The sequence below is a fragment of the Anolis sagrei genome, chromosome 6, assembly GCF_037176765.1.
Source record: "Anolis sagrei isolate rAnoSag1 chromosome 6, rAnoSag1.mat, whole genome shotgun sequence".
Taxonomy (NCBI): domain Eukaryota; kingdom Metazoa; phylum Chordata; class Lepidosauria; order Squamata; family Dactyloidae; genus Anolis; species Anolis sagrei.
The window spans coordinates 95,803,250-95,822,795 of NC_090026.1; the positions used below are offsets into that span (position 1 = coordinate 95,803,250).

General features: G+C 40.5%; 1 protein-coding gene across 2 annotated transcripts in view; it reads right to left on the reverse strand.

The window, feature by feature from the left end:
* The window catches only part of AHR (aryl hydrocarbon receptor), a 98,340-nt gene extending 85,254 nt beyond the window's left edge, over positions 1 to 13,086 (reverse strand). Inside the window, exons 1-2 of one of the 2 annotated variants that reach the window (XM_060782143.2) lie at positions 12,349 to 13,086; positions 786 to 973 (exon numbers count right to left, since the gene is read on the reverse strand). In XM_060782143.2, the coding sequence (XP_060638126.2) occupies positions 786 to 973; positions 12,349 to 12,404 (244 nt within the window). In that variant the 5' untranslated portion in view covers positions 12,405 to 13,086. The remainder of the gene's footprint in view (positions 1 to 785; positions 974 to 12,348) is intronic. The other variant, XM_060782142.2, reaches the window with a different exon arrangement.
* Positions 13,087 to 19,546: the final 6,460 nt, after the last annotated feature.

Here is a 19,546-nt window from a genome sequence, read left to right on the forward strand (position 1 = left end):
TTAAGCTGCATATCTAGAAATCCTCATGCCTATATAGGGATACTGACCATGGCATTCAATTCTCAATTAAAACACTATAATTTACAGTTCCATGTTTTGAACTGCTCGGTAAACTCCATTACAGGAGCACACACACACATACAGAATTTTTAAAACAATGACTGGGAATGTGAGAGGTGTACTTCCTTCACAATTTGTTAGCTCTAATTTTCTGCAAGCTACTCCATGTGGTAGTTTACTTATGAAAGTGTCATAAAGTTGCTAAGAGCTGTTGTCCAACCCAAATCAACTTTACAAGTGACCTCAGAAAACAAAAACAATTTTGAGAGTCTTCAAAGGCCACTTGTGATATAATTCAGACCACTCACGAAGAATATGACTCATCTTCCGGGATATTTGCTTTTACTTGTTGCTGAAATACATTTGCTTTCAAACAGAGAAGTAAAAGACTGATCTTAACAAAATACAGTAAACTCTCAGTTATCCGGCATCCATGGGATTGGTAAATGCCAGATAAATGTAGTTTCTGTTGCTTAAGATTTACTATTAGAATAGGCCTAATATTATGCCCCATACCACACCATACATTGACTTGATATTAATATTGAAATAAATTAAAAATTAAGACAAAGTTAATTTAATGTAACAGTTTTGCTATATTATAAAAACAGCTTTTAAAAATTTTAAGCATTATTTCTTCAATTTTTATGCCAATTGCTTGAGAGTGAGAGTCTACTGTACTTACTTATAATTATCAGTCAAGAAAATCAACTCAAATTTCTTACCATCGAAGAAACTTTTTGCTCTCAGGTAACTAACACTGAGCCTAAGCACAGACAGTTTATCCAGCTTGGCAATAACTTCCTGAGGAAATGGCAAAAGACAAGCCAGGCGATCCAGCTCAGCATTCAATCGGTCTCTGTGCCTCTTTGATGGATTAGACTTGATTCCTTCAGGAGGTGATGGTTTCACTCTGTCATAATAACAGAACATAGTGTTAGATCACTTTTTAAAATAATTAAGCCAAAATAATTAAGCCAAAAATGGCACACTGTCAATACGCAATAAATAAGCCAATAGCAGCAATAAAATGATCAACTGCTGAAAGCTAACCCAATAGTAAAATTCAGAAAGAATAAACACATATTGAAATGAAATTGAAAGACACTAACATAGATATCAAGCAATTCTCCGTGAGGCATCAATAAATGGAGAGTCACAACCAAGAAATGCCACTCAAGACAACTGAAATGGCAGGGCACGAGGAAACTGCTGGAAACGTCATCATAGAGGCCACAACACATTACAAATTGTCATTGGGCAACTGGATTCCTGTGAAGTTCTCGCATATTACATCACAAGACAGATTTTTTTTCATTCGTAATTGGATGACTAAATCCTCAGAACTACAAGAGAAGACTATGAAATAAAGAACTGTAAATAACTGTGTTTAAACAGGAACACGCATAGCAGCGTTGCTACATGAGCTGGATTGCAGAACTAGAGGACTGAACTGTTCCTTGCTTACTGGGAAGTACACATGCCATGTGTCCACTACAGATAGTCACTTATTATTATTATTATTATTATTATTATTATTATTATTATTTATATTCCGTCATATCTCCACGAAGGGACTCAGGGCAGATTCCAATCACAAAAAAGCCAAACATTCAGTGCCTGAACATAACAAGTAATAAACATAATAACGAAAATCTAACCTAACTCTTGTCTGTGCCCCCCTCCCCCCTGCTCAGATACTCTAGGTTCAGATGAAACTTTATTAGCCTACCAAGAATGCCTTTTGGAAACAGCCATTTTTTACATGCCTACATGAATTCACTTGGCAGAATCAAGCAAGTTTCCACAGAATTAATGGTATCATGAAGAAGGCCTGCTCAATTAGCAAATAAGCATTAAGCCAAGTGATTAAACCAAAAATGATGAAACTTGGTAACAATGTAAGTTGAGATAAAGATACAGAAGTCCTCTAATACCCTTTGTTGTAGGTATCTTATTTGAATATTCCATATAACCTCCACTATCACTCCCTTCATCATGAGGAGACAGGAAAGCCTAGAGAAGACAATTATGCTGGGGAAAGTGGAAGGAAAAAGGAAGAGGGGCCGACCAAGGGCAAGATGGATGGATGGCATCCTTGAAGTGACTGGACTGACCTTGAGGGAGCTGGGGGTGGTGACGGCCGACAGGGAGCTCTGGCGTGGGCTGGTCCATGAGGTCACGAAGAGTCGGAGACGACTGAACGAATGAACAACAACAATCACTCCCTTTATTTTTCACTACATTTTAGATAAGGAAATCTAACAATAATGCAAATATAGATAAGGTCATATATGTAATTTGTTTATTATCAATAAACAATGAAAATTTTCCCTATTTTCTTGACATGCAGTTAATTATTAAAATTAAAAATTCCAAAAGCTATGTATTATTTATGTATATGTATAATTTGGCACTGAAAACCATCCTATCACAGCACATCTACTAACATCTCTTCAAAATATTTTAATTCAAAGAAGTACTTTGATTAAAAGCAGTTGGATCTAACAAGCTTCATTTCAAACAATCATTCTCAGGTACATTAATTGACCTATATTATACTAGAAATGCATTGAGTTTATCATTATGACCCTTTAAATAATATTTTTTGAGATATACTAAGATTTTTCATGTCAAATTTGCATACAAGAAATGTGCCTTGTGATGGCTGTGAACACTTTTTCTACTATGAAATTATGTGTAAATCTAACAATTTTGATTTCCTTGCTGTCACGAAATACTTTAGGTGAGTCATAATAAAAACCTTTCCACATCGCCTTTACATCTATTTTAATGGTGCTTCTTCCTCACCACTCTCTTTTTAAGTGAAGAATGCTAGTTCTGACAGAATCTGACTGTAAACTCCTTTTTGCTTTACTGGTAAGACCAAATTAAAAATATACAATTTTGGGTAAAGTGTAATAAGTTATTGATATTCATCGAATACACAAGAACCTGAATGATTGATTATGAAAAACTAAAACTGGGTACCCAAAGCTTGTAGGCAAGAAAACACAAATTATAGGAACAAAATCTCTTATCATAGAGAAAACTTCACAAGAAATGACCAAAGCAGAGAAAACCTGACACTAACTCTAGAAACCACATTCTTAATGATGAGCCATTCATTCTAGTCACATCAGTACCATTCATTCTAGTCACATCAGATTTTTCAGTTTTCCCAAACATATAATTAAGGTTTGAGAATTAAATTTTAACTTTTCTATATTACTAAAAACAGATTTTCTTTACATTTTCTTTACAGATTTTCTTTACATTATTCCAAGTGGATGTGCTACTGAATCACAGGAAAGGTGTCACTGAAACATATTCATGCCATACAACTTCAACAATAATTTAGTAATCTTTATTGTAAGGTTTGACTTTCCTTCTCATAACCTTCAGTCAAAATGGATACCACTATGCAAAATAATGTGCAGGCTGTTTCCATAACTCTATTTTAAATTTTCAAGATCTAAAGCTAGCTATTCCTCTGACAACACAGGTAAGTAAGATGTAGGTTTTGTCTGAAAGCCTTCACCAAATTTCCAGAGAAAAGAAAAATCAGAATGAAGGCCATCACTGTGAATCCCAAATTCCTCAGGACAAAAAAGGGATTATATATCCTTTATCTATTCATCTGTCCATTGCACTGAATCTCTTGGGCTATCACATTTTTAAAAAAAATTAAATAATATTTCTCCTGCTTAAATTATGCTTAATATATATCATTCCCACATAGCTGAGAAATTTTATCTAGCAACTCCAAAAACAGTACACAACAGTATCATTTGCCACAGCATTCTCAACTGAATACATAGAGATCTAAGCTGTGTTCTATAGAGAATTTTGGAACAGGAGCAGGAAGTATATAATTTGGAAAGTAGCAAAATAAATAAATTTAAAAAAACCAGGCCAACTGTAATACCATCTACCTTCCATTTAAAAAGACCGCAGTCTGCATCACATATAAGCAGACTGTTTATCTAATAAGAATTATCCCATTCTTTCTAATATTTCTTGAAGAGCTTGTTCCAACATACAATATTGTATTTTGTCACTTAAGAGGGTAGAAGAAGTCTATAATCTTCTTAGATGACACAAGGACCTAGGGAAGCACAGAACACCTGGTTAACCATATAAACCTACAACAGATCCTGGGTTCTTTTTCTGGTTCATTAAGAGAACAACCAGAGAAGAGAAGGTGTCTATGTTATCACAAAAAGATAAACGAAGTATGGAGCAACTGTAATTTGTTCAGTTGCTCCTGCTACAAGTAGGAAAGAGCACTAAAATGGCAGGATCTCCATGGATCCCTATCCATGCCATTCTAAACAGTCTATTCAGTGTTTACGTGTGACAGAGCCTATTATGCACAGGTTAAGAAAAGTATTCTAAAATTAAATTAGTGCATATTCGTTTACATATGAATAAAATTGTATTATATTTACACTGCTACTGTTCATGTGACTTTCAAAGAAATGAAACTGCATTTTTTTCTTTCTTTTTTTAAATCTACCACTACCATAATATGGCTATGAAAGATGCTGTTGATATCAGGTTTCAAAAGACATCAGTTAATTTAGTGTCCAAGTCCAATGAATTAACAATGGTTGACACACTGTCACATTAATGTACTAGTTTGGCAAGAATAACTTTTAGTCATTTTTCTATCACTGCTGAATTATGTCTTAAAATAATTAATGAGTGCAATCCAGAATACCTTTATTTACACATACACTGAAGTGAAGAAGGACTCATATAACACTTCCCTTTGCTAAGAATTCATGAGTATTGAAAATGACAATCTGGGAAATGCAAAAACATGTTAGAACAGGAATTTCCATAACCATGTTGCAACCAAGTTCATTAAAACATGGAAAGGAAGGAAAAATGACAACAATCTTCCTGGCCTTCAGAGTCTAATACATAACCCAGTTCAATGTGACATTAAACCCATTCTCAGTTAGAGGTAGGATATGTAGCCAATGAATCTTCAAAAAAGTGATTTCAAGCTATTGAACCGTATCAGTATATCAGTAAAACAATTGTAGGAGACAAATCTAGCTTATTTTGTCACCTAAATCAATAGTACTCGAAGTGGTGATCCCTGGACTGATGCTTGTTCTAAGCCATAAACTGCTGGGTCCTGGAAAGAAAGAAATGCAATGGGTTCAAATATGGCTGGACGCTTCCATCAAATAGCCTTTGAAGCACTTATCTAAATGAATGACATGTTGTCCATCAGAACTGTGGTACTAGTTACAAGTCCCATATCAATCTTAGGTCAGAAAAGGCTAAAAGTGTTTATTTACTAGGTAGAAGAACCAAGTACTTGTGTTTTGTTTGCCAGGAATGCAGCTATAGTAGCTGCAGCGATACACCACTACTTATACCCGGAAAGTACTACACTTATTACCCTTCAGGGAAAAAAAATTGTTGGTGACACTAATGCTGTCCCAGGCCTGAAAATTCAAAGGGCTAAAAGTGTTTATTTACTAGGTGGAAGAACCAAGTACTTGTGTTTTGTTTGCCAGGAATGCAGCTATAGTAGCTGCAGCGATACACCACTACTTATACCCGGACAATACTACACTTATTACCTTTCAGGGAAAAAAATTGTCGGTGACACTAATGCTGTCCCAGGCCTGAAAATTCAAACGTAAGTTCAAAAAAAGTGAACTCCAATTCTATTTCACATTGGTAATAGAAGAGTGAAACCCCTTAAAAATGTGGTTTTCCTGACAAGACACTCTGCATCCTGAACTAATACCCTGTACTTTAGAATCGCATATAGGTACCATATTGATTACAGCTATAGCAGTATTTCCTAGAACATACACAATGTGAAAGGATTCATAGACAAGCAAGAAATATCAGACAAGAATGCACTGCTTCTCCTTAGTAAAATATACTATCACCACTTTTATCTCTATCAACAAGGACAAAACAAGAACAAAACAACAGCTTACAGTACTTTTCCATTATGTTGCACTAGCTATCATAATAATCAAAAATTATTTTCAAATAATCATGCTAAGAATCATAGTTTTGTTGTAATGTCCTTCAAGTCATTTCTGATCTATGGTTAGACTAAGAAGTCTTCTTGGCAGAATTTGTTCCGAGAGGGTTTGCCCTTGCCTTCCTTTGAGACTGAGACCCCACTGACACTGCCATATAAAATCCAGATTATCTGCTTTGAATTGGATTACGTTAGTCTATACTGCCATATAATCCAGCTCAAATCAGATAATCTGGATTTTATATAGCTGTGTAGATGGGGCCTGCGAGAGAGTGACCCCGTCCATGGCCACCCATTTCTGGTGAAGCCAGCATTCAAACCTGGTCTCCCAGTGTGCTACCTTAACACACAAACCACTACACTACACTGGCTCTCTTCAACTCAAGTTACATCCAAAAACTGCAAAACACGTTTACTTAGAATAAGTCAAACTTAATTCAACTGGGCTAAGCATTTGCAGGGTTGCACCCTACGAAGACTATACTACACAAACAGTTCGATTAGCAGCCTCCAAAATGTTTGCTGAAAGTAGGAAATACATATTTTAATAGAGGCAAACTTTTTATCATAACTACTTTACATTAGAATTCACTGATCTCCCTTTAAAAACAATTTCGTATTGTTCCCCTCTACAACCTTTCTGTATCCTTTCTGTAACAAAAGAGGACCATTTGTATTTCATACACCCTTGAAAGAACAAATCATTCACAGAAGCAACTGTGAATGCACACAAGTCCTCCATAACACACACACAAAGAAATATTTTGTCTAAACATCAACAACACTGTCTTGGAGACTTTTTCCTCGGACAGAATTTCCATGTAGAATATTTCGACACTTCATCCAATGAACAGTATTTTTTCCTGTGCATTTATCACTGGTACATACAGTAGTGATCATATATTAAAACACAGGCATAAATGTCCCATCAAGTTTAATCTGCTAACAGGTAAAATTTTGCTGTAACTCTTTCACCAATCAGCTTCATATACCAAATTCAGTACTCTATCAAAGCCCAATGGCTTGACTTAGCTGTGAATCTATTTCCTTATTACAGATCATATGAAGTCTTCCATATGAAGTTTCTGAGCAAACCTAAACTGTACATTTTCAATGATTTCATGCTTCTCACTGAAACATAATAGTTGCATTTCACCATACCAACCTTTATTTCAGGCCTCTCTAACAGAGCCAAAAACTGGGAGAGACCAGCTTAAGACTATCTAGGAATTACTGCTATTTACAAATGCATTTGAGTACCAGTAGTCCATTTCTGTTTACAAGACCCAGTGTTACTTAATCATAAGGATTGCATAACCAAAAATTATCACCTCTAAAGAAAACATGACTATTCTTTTTATGGGTGTGTGTCACTCTTGTAGAGAGCTCAGAAAGCTCTCTACAAGACTACTTAATAACAGCTTTCGTGTAACATGAAGTCAGATACCTAAGTATTCTGATCCAATTGTCTTGAACAATTTATGGCACTAAAAAGATAAGCATTCTGCATGTTCATGTTATCGACAAGACATAAAGCATGATGATAAGAGAATGGTTCTCCCCCCCCCCCCTCCACTTTGAAGATAGTAGCTTTGCCAAATTATACAATTCAGTGTGTACAAACAGTTCCTACAGATTTTCTCACACATTTATCTGGCTTTCAATCTGAACAGGGTCACTTGCAATTGAAAGACACTACCATCACAAATTATAGTCCGTGGACAACTATAAGCATAAATGCAAAAAACTATGAAACTGCGAACTCAGCACAGATCCCAAACCATTACACTTAATCTCAAAGTCTTTTGGGAAATGCCACCAAGCTCAATACAGTTACTTTGTGTTGAGGAATAAATATTTCATCAGCAGTGCTACTTGAACAGGATACATATTAGAAAAAGTGGTACCTACACCAACCTAAGAGAAGCTGTTAAAAATTAATCTTTAGTTCATTTGAAACACCTAGGAATAATCTTCATACCTCAAAATAACCCACTATAAAATCAAAACATGAAAATGTTTTTGTATTTGCAGATAACATCTCTTTTGAGTATTTGTATCAACATAATACAATATATTTTAAAAACATATAGCTTTGAAAATTGTGGAATCCCAGAACTTACATCATGTTTTAACATTTTAAAATCTTGGCTTGAAAAATTGCCAAGTGTTAAGATAGTGTTTTTAAAGCAAAGAAAAAACCTTCCAGATTTAGCTTCCCCACTTCCTTTAAGTTATTTCATCTACATCACAGTTCTGATTTCATCACTTGTGAATGCTATGACTATAAACTGCTTCTCAGAGACATTTTCCACTCAACTGTGTTTTGGCCTACAATCCTTTTAAGATGAAGAGAGAAAAAATCATGAGTGTGTGAAGAATAAAATCAAACCTCCTACATTTTGATGCTACAGGCTGAATGTTAATCCACAAACCAGGGACTAACCCACTGCAGTGGCAGAAGCCAGACAGCACAACGTGGCTTTCTGCACATAGACACAAACAGCATGTGCTACTAGCAATCCCTGTTGGACTATACAAGGCAGGCTCACAGCCAAGGAAGCCAGAAATTAGCCAACTGCTGCAGACTTTCAATTTTTCTTTTTACATTGATTCTGTACAAACTGGCAGGGAGTGATCACCTTAAATACCTGTCGTTCTTGGCCAGGGTGCCAACTTAACACTGATTTAAAGACTGAAGACATTCCTTCATCTCCTCCCACCTCACAGCCCTTGTTCTGACTTTAATCAGCCGCTTGACTTTAACTGGGTCATCGGAGCTTGATAAAAATAGGGCCCTGAATCAAGGCTTAATTTGTACTATGTCTCAGCCCAGAAATCTGTTCTCATCCTAAGGCTGTAGTCCTTGAATATAGGTTGTTGGGGAGAAGACAGTCCTCTGTGCACATACAGAAGACATTTGCTTGTCATTCAGGAATCACTGCTCCTCCACCCCACCACTGCAAAGAAGTACCCAACGGTTTCTAAAAACCCTTAAGGCAGTGTTTTCCAAACCAAGAAGTCTTTTTCATTTTTTTTAAAAAAAGATGAAATATTATCTACTGCTCTGAAGTAAGTCATAAAAATAACAAAATGTTAGCATTCAGGCTGAAAACAGAGGCTCTTTTGACGCTCCCCGTGGATTATTGACAAAGAGCCAGGAAGTCACTAGAAGCGGCTCTACGGCAGCAAGGGAAGGGAGGGTTGACACAGATTGCACAAAGGGCCACCTCGGGCCACCAAAACCCTTTATACAGGTAGACGTCTTCATTCCAGCAGACACTGCTGGAAAACAGACAGAGAGAGATAGAGAGATGCACGTATATTATGTCAGACGTCAGGGATGCTCCCACCAGCAAACTGAAGAGAGGCCTTTGAGCCAGGAAAATAAACAACAATCACAAGACAAAAACTTAAATGGGGAAAGAGAATACATATTTGTCTTTTTTACAGTGTGTGTGTATATATCTTAGGCATGGTCAAACTTGGGCCCTCCAGGTGTTTTGGGCTTCAACTCCCACAAGCCTACCTATTGGACAATCTTATAGTAAGTGACCATTTTCTTTATAGGGTTGATGAATGTGTCATGGACAAATGGGTCTGTGAAAGTTCTTTCCATTCCTATCCCAAACAACACTGCATTTCAGCTGTCCACCTCTGGTCTTGCTGGGTGTTCATGAAGACTGCATCACCCTCTTGCAGTCCTTATTCTATGGGTGCATGTATTGATAACACATTTTTTCCACAGTATTTTTCTTTCTCAAATAATGCATCTCAGGCCAGTTTCTCTTTCTGGGCATGACTGTGTGAAAATAGTTTCCCAAGGTTCTCTGTCATATGAAGTACTTCATAAAAACAAGGCAAGCAATTCCAGTAGATGCAAAACAACAGGGGTTCCAAGTCAAGCATCCCCAAAAAACCTGGAGGGCCCAAGTTTGCCCATGCCTGATATATCTTTTAAAAAAAGAGCTACTGAAATTCTGAAAGTGATCAGCAATTCCAATAAAAACACAAGGTTGTAAGCAATGGGGCAATAGGATGAAGGGGGAGAGATCAGGAAAGAGGGGAGTAAGGAAGGTATAGCAGGGAGAGGAAGATGGGAGAGGAGGGCAGAAAGGAGAAATGGGGTTGAGAGGATGAGAGGAAGGAGCCCAGAGGAGACAGGAGTAAGAAGGATGGGGAGAGGAATGGGAGAAAAGAATTGGGATGGGAAGAAAAGGGAAAAGAGTTCAGAGAGGGGAACAGGAAAAGCAGAGGAAAGAGAAGTACAGGGGAGAAGGAAGGGAGGGGAAAGTTGAGATAGGTAAAGAGGAGGAAAGCAGGGCAGCCTGGGGCAAATTGCGCCCTCTCAGAGGCGGGGGAGGAAAGGCCTCCCACAGAAGCAATGGGAGGGATCCCAGTCTCAAGAGCAAGCCTGGAGGGCTCAAGTTTACTCATGCCTGAGATTTCTGGTTTTGTTTTTGTTTTTAAAGAGCTACTGAAATTCTGATGGTGATGCCTTATATCTGTACACTGTACAATCCACTCTGAGATAAAGCGGAATATAAATAAAGTGTATTATTATTATCTTGGCATTGCCATGAAAACACAAGGTTGTCAGAAAAGGGGCAATGGGATGAAGGGGTGGGGAAAGAGGAAAGTAAAGGAGCTAAGACAGGGAGAGGAGGTCAGAAGGGGGAAAGGAGTATACTGTAATCTGCTCTGAGACAAAGCAGAATATAAATAAAGTTTATTATTATCATCTTGGCATAGCCATGAAAACACAAGGTTGTAAGGAGAGGGGCAATGGGATGAAAGGGGAAAGGTGGGGGGAGAGAGGAGTAAAGGAGCTAAGACAGGGAGGGGAGAGGAGGGCAGAAAGGGGGAAGGTGTACACTGTAATCCTCTCTGAGATAAAGCGGAATATAAATAAGGTGTATTATTATTGTTATTATTATTATTATTATTATTATTATTATTATCTTGGCATTGCCATGAAAACACAAGGTTGTAAGGAGAGGGGCAATGGGATGAAAGGGGAAAGGTGGGGGGAGAGAGGAGTAAAGGAGCTAAGACAGGGAGGGGAGAGGAGGGCAGAAAGGGGGAAGGTGTACACTGTAATCCTCTCTGAGATAAAGCGGAATATAAATAAGGTGTATTATTATTATTATTATTATTATTATCTTGGCATTGCCATGAAAACACAAGGTTGTAAGGAGAGGGGCAATGGGATGAAAGGGGAAAGGTGGGGGGAGAGAGGAGTAAAGGAGCTAAGACAGGGAGGGGAGAGGAGGGCAGAAAGGGGGAAGGTGTACACTGTAATCCGCTCTGAGATAAAGCGGAATATAAATAAGGTGTATTATTATTATTATTATCTTGGCATTGCCATGAAAACACAAGGTTATAAGGAGAGGGGCAATGGGATGAAGGGGGAAAGGTGGGGAAAGAGGGAAGTAAAGGAGCTAAAATAGGGAGGGGAGATGAGGGTAGAAAGGGGAAAGGTGTAGATTGTAATCCGCTCTGAGATAAAGCGGAATATAAAGTGTATTATTGTTATCTTGGCATTGGCATGAAAACACAAGGTTGTCAGGAGAGGGGCAATAGGAGGAAGAGGAAGAGGGGAGTAAAGGAGCTAAAGCAGGGAAGAGATGAGGGGAGAGGAGGGCAGTTATCTGAGTCCACACTGCCATATTATTCCAGTTCAAAGCAGAAAACGTGGGATTTTATTCAGCTGTGTGGAAGGGGCCTCAGAAACAGGTCTAATAAGGGAGGCACCAAAATGTGTGTTGACCAGTAGATCAAATCCAGAAAAAGTCAAAACTGGAAACATAGAGAAGAGAGGAGACAGAAGTGAGAAGGACTGGAAGAGAGGGGAAAGAATTGGGATGTGGAAAAATGAGCTGAGAGAGGGCTAAGGCAGGGAGGGAAAGAGGGCAGAAAGGGGGGTGAGGGGGAAGAGAGGCGGGGGGGGGGCAGAAGAGACAGGAGTCGGAAGAATGGGGAGAGGAAGAGGAAGTGGAAGAAATAATTGGGATGGGAAGAAGGGGGAAAGAGCTGAGAGGGGAATAAGAAGAGAAGGGGGAACAGGGAAAAGAGGGGAAAGTAGGGGAAGAAGGAAGGAAAGGAGGGAGGGGGAAAGTTGGGATGGGTCATGAGGAGAGAGGGAGACAGCGGGGCGGCCTAGGGCGGGGGAGGAAAGGCCTCCCGCAGAAGCGATGGGAGAGCCTCAGTCTCAAGGGCGAGCCCCCTTTCCTTCCCTCCCCTCCCCTCCCTCAGCCCCGGCTTACATTTTCTGCACGGGTTTCCGCCGCTTGCGGCTGGCGTAGGTGACATTGGGGTTCATCCTCCTGCTGCTCCCGCTGCGGCTCCAGCGCCTCCGGCCGCAAGAGGTTGTTATTGTGTGTGTCTCTCTCTATATATAAATGTATATGCTTCAAAACACACACACACAGCCACAGCAAAAGCACGCCCTCCCTTTGAGGTCTCCCACCAGCGAGGAAGGCAGGAAGGCAGGGGGGTCTCTTCAGAGGCCTCCTCTGCCTCAAGGAAGACAGCACGGGTCTCCTCGGAGAAGCAGGTCGCGGCCGGGCCTCCTCCGCCTCGCCGCCAATCCTCCTCGCGAGTCCCTTCCTCGGCGGAGAGGGGAGGAGAGGGAAGGGAAGGGAGGAGGGGAGCCAGGTGCTTGGCGCCGGCAACACCCACTCGTCGCCGCTGCCGTCCTCCTCGCTCCGTTTTCGGGGCGGAGAGACAGGTGCGGAGGCGGCCGCTCCGTCCCCCCTCCTCCTCCTCCTCCTCCTCCTCTTCCAAGAGACTGAGGCGCCTCAGCGAGACTGAGGGAGAGAGAGAGAGAGTCTCCCTTCCCTTCCCTGCCTTTCCCTTCAGCGCAGCCGCCGTCCTCCGTGACGTCCTCACACTCGCCTCCCTCCGTTTCTGCGCTCTTTCTGCCTTGGTTTCAGCGTCGGGAGATGAACCTTGGCTCTCCCGAGAGGCCCGGCCCACCGCCCACCGAGCAGGAGAAACAGGAGGAGGAAGAGGAGAAGGAGGAGGAGGCCCCGGTGGGAGGGGGGCGCTGGGCGGCGTCAAGGGGGCGGCGCGGCGCCATGTTGGGAAGGTCAGGCCGGGGAAGCAGAGCGAGGAGAGCGCAGAGAGGGAGAGAGAGGGGAGGGGCCTTGCTCTGCCCTAGGCCTGGGCAAACTTGGGCTCTCCCTCCAGGTGTTGTTGACTTCAACTCACACCGTGCCTAACAGCCTCAGGCCCTGTGCCTGTGTTAGGAATTGTGGAAGTCCAAAGCACCTGGAGGGAGCGCCCAGTTTGCCCAGGCCTGTGTCCGTGTTAGGAATTGTGGGAGGACAAAACACCTGGAAGGAGGGCCCAGGTTTGTCCAGGCCTGTGCTTAGAATTGTGGAAGTCTAAAGCACCTGGAAGTAGGGCCCAAATTTGCCCTGGTCTGTGCCTGTGTTAGGAATTGTGGGAGTTGAAGTCCAAAACACCCGGAGGGAGGGCCCAAGTTTGCACAGGCCTGTGCCTGTTTTAGGAATTGTGAGAATTGAAGTCCAAAGCACCTGGAGGGAGGGCCCAAGTTTGCCCAGGCCTGTGCTTGTGTTAGGAATTGTGGGAGTTGAAGTCCAAAGCACCAGGAGGGAGGGCCCAAGTTTGTCCAGGCCTGTGTATGTGTTAGGAATTGTGGAAGTCCAAAACACCTGGAAGAAGGGTCCAAGTTTGCCCAGGCCTGTGCTTGTGTTAGGAATTGTGGGAGTTGAAGTCCAAAGCACCAGGAGGGAGGGCCCAAGTTTGTCCAGGCCTGTGTATGTGTTAGGAATGGTAGAAGTCCAAAACACCTGGAAGGAGGGTCCAAGTTTGCCCAGGCCTGTGTTAGGAATTGTGGAAGCCCAAAACACCTAGAGGGAGGGCCCAAGTTTGCGCAGGCCTGTGCCTGTGTTAAGAATTGTGGGAGTTGAAGTCCCAAAACAACTAGAGGGAGGGCCCAAGTTTGCGCAGACCTGTGCCTGTGTTAAGAATTGTGGGAGTTGAAGTCCAAAGCACCTGGAGGGAGTGCCTAAGTTTGCCCAGGCCTGTGTATGTGTTAGGAATTGTGGAAGTCCAAAACTCCTGGAGGGAGGGCCCAAGTTTGCCCAGGCCTGTGCCTGTGTAAGGAACTGTGAGAGTTGAATCAGCCCTAGCAAACAACAATGTATACTGTACACCTTGAAGGAAATGTGTACACCCTGAATACCTTACAATTCTGGTATTATTTTTTTTGCAGGGTTCCCCCCCCCCCCCAAAAAAAAGATAGTATGTGCCCTGAACAGGAATTAAAGATTTTAACAGTGAAGAAGTGTCACAAAATTACATGAGGAACAAGTAAGGTTGTTAACTGTGCTTCGATAAAACAAGCAGTGTATATCTGGGTAGGGGTGACAATCTGCACATAAAATGGTAATTTAAGATGGAATTAATAACTCTGAGAAAACCCTTATAATAACATTTTTTTACTTAGACTTACATACTTACTTGTATTACCAACTCAACATTTTTATTATGGTCCAAAGACCTTTATTACACTTACTTATATTAGGGTTCGAATGAGCTGTTAAAGGGCAAATGCATTGGGGGTGGGGCACACTATTGTGGGCATTCAAGACATTTTCTGGGAACTATAAAGTGACCCTTTCATTAAGTTTTCTTAGCAACTTTTATTCAGAAGAGGTTTGCATTCCTCAGAGTTCCTCTGAGGCTGAGAAAGTGTGACTTGCCCACTCCTATAATTCCATAGCATTGAGCCATGGCAGTTAAAGTGATGTGAAACTACATTAATTGTACAGTGTAAATGCACCCTTGGAGGCCCTGCCTATATATTTAACTGTGTATTCCTGTTCAGGACTAAGACCCACTGAGTTCAACAGGGTTTATGTTCAGCTAAGTCTGTATAGGACTTTAGCCTTACTCTTGAATTGCTGAATGTAAGTGGGCCTCCAGCCTCAATAGTACAATTTTACTGTCTTAAAATTAAAATTATTTGGCCCACTCAATGTGTTCTGGGATTTGTTCAGACAAGCCTTTAAAAAGAAAAGTGGTCTGTTGCAACATTTTATTTTATGTTTCTAGAAGATCTTTTTCTTCCTACTTAGAATGCACTGAAACAATAGAAAAATATCCATGTCATAAAATGGAAACAGAATTCACATAAAAACAAATTAAGGGCATCAATTTGGTATTAGAAACCAGTTTTTATGTCTCTCGTGCCTGATAATAGTGATGATCCTCTAGCTCCAGAACTGCTCAGTCATTTCCTTACTTCATCTCACATGAATGTATACAGGGATTGTTTGTTAGATAAACACTTTTAGTACGAGTGTCATTAATTCTGAAGGATAGCCTTTTCCCACAGCTTCACAACCTTTCCAACATGACAACACAGGCCCAGTAAAAATGACAAACCTTGTGGTGCCTTAAAAGCTCCAGTACATTTATTGTGGTATGACCTTTGCCTGCATGTAACCAAAGATACATTCCTCAGAATGAAAATAAGGAAGAGTAAACTGGAGCTTACAACTGGAAAATAGAGGGAGAAAATGTGGAGGCCGTGACAGACTTTGTATTTCTAGGTGCAAAGATTACTGCAGATGCAGACTGTGGCCAGGAAATCAGAAGACGCTTACTTCTTGGGAGGAGAACAATGTCCAGTCTCGATAAAATAGTAAAGAGTAGAGACATCAGACTGGCAACAAAGATCCGCCTAGTCAAAGCCATGGTATTCCCTGTAGTAACCTACGGATGTGAGAGCTGGACCTTAGGGAAGGCTGAGCGAAGGAAGATCGATGCTTTTGAGCTGTGGTGTTGGAGGAAAGTTCTGAGAGTGCCTTGGACTGCGAGAAGATCCAACCAGTCCATCCTCCAGGAAATAAAGCCCGACTGCTCATTGGAGGGAAGGATACTAGAGACAAAGTTGAAGTAGTTTGGCCACATCATGAGGAGACAGCAAAGCCTAGAGAAGACAATTATGCTGGGGAAAGTGGAAGGTAAAAGGAAGAGGGGCCGACCAAGGGCAAGATGGATGGATGGCATCCTTGAAGTGACTGGACTTGAAGGAGCTGGGGGTGGTGACGGCCGACAGGGAGCTCTGGCGTGGGCTGGTCCATGAGGTCACAAAGAGTCGGAAACGACTGAACGAATGAACAACAACAACAAACTGGAGCTTAAAAAAACCATGATCGCTTTCTAGCACAAATAGGTATATGGTATATATATTACAAGATACTTCAGCCTTCTAGTGACAGCACCATGCATTTCAAAAAAATACACAAATGAATTAAAAGGCTTTGCAACACATTGTTGGCAGCTGAGAAATCAATTTTCTTTGCCCCCTTCATTAATTTAAATTGCACTTATGTTTTAGAGCTGTTTCCTTTAGTTCCAAGGAGAGGAAAACATGAGCTAATCTACGCATGATGGTGTAATGGATTGTTTGGTGGCAGGACCAATATGAAATAAGTTCAATGTTTATAAGACACTTTCATAAAATGAGTATCGTGGAATTACAGAGGTGGAAGAGACCACAAGGACCATCCAGTCCAACCCCCTGCCACTCAGGAGCACAGAATAAAAGCATCCCTGACATGGCCATCCAGCCTCTGTTTAAAAACCTCCAAAGAAAAGAGACTGCCACACTTCAATGCAGTATATTCAACTGTTCAAGAGCTTTTACCACCAGGAAGTTCTTCCTATTATTTTCTTCTAGTTTGAATTCATTGCGCTGTGTTCTATTTGTTCGGAGCAGCAGAGGACAAGCCTGCTTCATCTTCAACACAACACCTTTTCAAATATTTAAACATGACTATCACATCCCCTCGTGACCTGTTCTCAATGCTAAGCATACCCAGCTCCTTATAGGAGTTGACTTCCATAATAAAATAATTGGCATCATAGTCATTGTTTTCAAAGAGTACACGTATCTAAATTTTTCAGAATTCTTTGAATTTAGAAAGATGGCTATACAGGTCTCATACATTGGCAGACTTATCAGAAAGGAACAAAATGTCATGTTGGCATCTTGGCTCCCTGTTTAACAGGTAGCCTACAGTCCGTATGCAGAATCAACCAGTTTGAGAGCTTGGGATGTGAGCTCAATCACTTACTTGAGCTCAGCAAAACACCAATTTTTACCCAAGACAAACTGATGATGCCCATTGCCCAAGTAAGCGCAGGCAAAATACAGATAAAAGGTACGGTAAAAATAAAACTTCATCAAAATAACAACTCAAATCATTTGAGGAAAAAAAAGCCAAATATTTCTTTCTCCCACCCATACAGAACAGTCCCCGTTTTATTATCTTTTTCCTGCCAGCTACGCACACTTCCAAACCACTGGTCAATTCTGTTTTCTAGAATTGCATTTGGGGCCTAGAGGTATTATTGGAAGCAAATATGGCCTCAGAGGCTAATGCTTTAGTGTAGTAGTCCGGCCTCCCAGATTTATTTTTCACTGGAAAAAAATCAGAATGGACAGAATCCAGTTGATGCCAAGGAAAGTAGGAGCTTGTAAGTACCTTCAGATATCATTGTTCGAGACTACCGAGTCAGAACTGTGATGCTGTGGACTAGTAATTATTAATCAGAGTCATATTTACATAAAGTATTTTTCTTGGTGATTATGCAGGCATTTCCTGACAAGAAGATAGAAAGGACCTTATGTCTAGTTCTTTATAATATGTATGGAAAGGAGTTTGAACCCAAAAGACTGAATAAATATTTCTGATTCCTTGAACACAATAAAGAGCAATTTAAATACTTTTGACCTTATATAGATAAGATCTTCATTGCTGTCCTTTGATGCTGAGGGAATGTGACTTGCCCAAGGTCAAATAGTGGGCCTCCATGGCTAAACAAAGATTTGAATCCTGGTCTCCCAAATACCAACATTCAAAAAGATACTCATTATATGTATCTCTCAGTCACCATTTTAAAATTATTACGCCATTTTCTTTGCAGGGTGGGTGTGAATGCCAAGAAGCCAGGCTATGACACATTGCTCAGCATCAGGTATGCCATTGACTTAACTCCTAGAAATCCACATGTGGGTATAGACATTTGCACTATCATTATTTCCTGATAATCACACGATTGATGTTAATAAGTGAGGCGAATAATCTTAGTTCAACCTCGCCAAGAATAAATTCCACAGAATTTAATAGGACTTACTTTGGAGGAATCATACTTAAGCACATGATGAAATCTAAGGGTTCAATCACAATTCGGCCGAACCTTCTTTTGTCAAAAAAAGTTTGAATCCCCACCCCCTTTTGATGAATATATTTTGATACACTGTTTCGTAAAAAAAAACAACCCTAAAACGACTTTAATACTGCCCTAGCTCTGTTCTTACAAATCGGAATCTGGATTCCATCACTTTCAGCATCCTGAACAGCTTCTGTGAAGAGACAAAGCTGGACAGTCTTTCAGATAGTTCATCTCCTGTTCATCTATGTTTTGACAATAATGATAAAGATCTCAAAACGGTCATCTTATTGAAGAGGCTGGGCAGCACAGAAATATGTGAGCAACTTGCCTTATATAGTAATTTGAGAGCTGTGACTAGAACCAGTTGAATACCCCAGCTCACACTGGTCATTTTGAAGTGGAGTGTGGTGAAACAATTTAGCTGATCACATCATGTAAACATGCAAAAACAGGAGTTTCTGCATCTTTCCATTAAGCACTAGTAAACTTAGCTAAATTTAGTAAAGCTAGCTAAATTCTGGATTCACATCTCTGTAATGATTGACAGTGTAGATAAAGATTTTCAGGTTATTTTTTTTTACATATAAAATTAATCTTTTTTTCTGTTAGTGGTACTGAAATTAGTGAGCATTGTACGTACAATTGACGGTGTCTTAGAATCAAAGAATTATGGTAATAACAGGTGCATGAAACTCTAAAAGAAGCCGAATCTGGACCCAGAAAGGGTCAATGACTAGTAGCTAGTGTCCTGTTTCTGGCCAAGATGCTTGAATCAATTGACTGCCAAAAACTCCAGACATTCTTCAATGAAATTGATTGTCTAGATCTCTTTCAGAATTCAAATCTAGTTTTGAAACAGAAACTACCTTAGCTAACCCATGAGATCTTATTGAAAGACAAATAAAGTACTGTCCTATTGATTCTCTTGGACATTTTAGTTTTATCAGCCATGGAAATCTTCTAGATGGTTGATGTCTGGGCTTGATGCCATGGCTACTGTGATACGGTGTTTCCACTCCTACTTAAATTGCCAATTCTAGTAGATTATGTTTGGGGATTATTGCTCTTGTCCTTGGCAATAATGCTGTGTGATTCCTTTGGTCATTTCATTTTCCCTGCTGATAAAACAGCTCTATGGAATAGATAGCAGAAGAGATCTAAAGACGTAAACTGGCATGCCAGTGTAATTGCATGACACTTAGATATAACTTTCCACATCCTCAAATTAGGATGAGGGAGTAGGTGTAA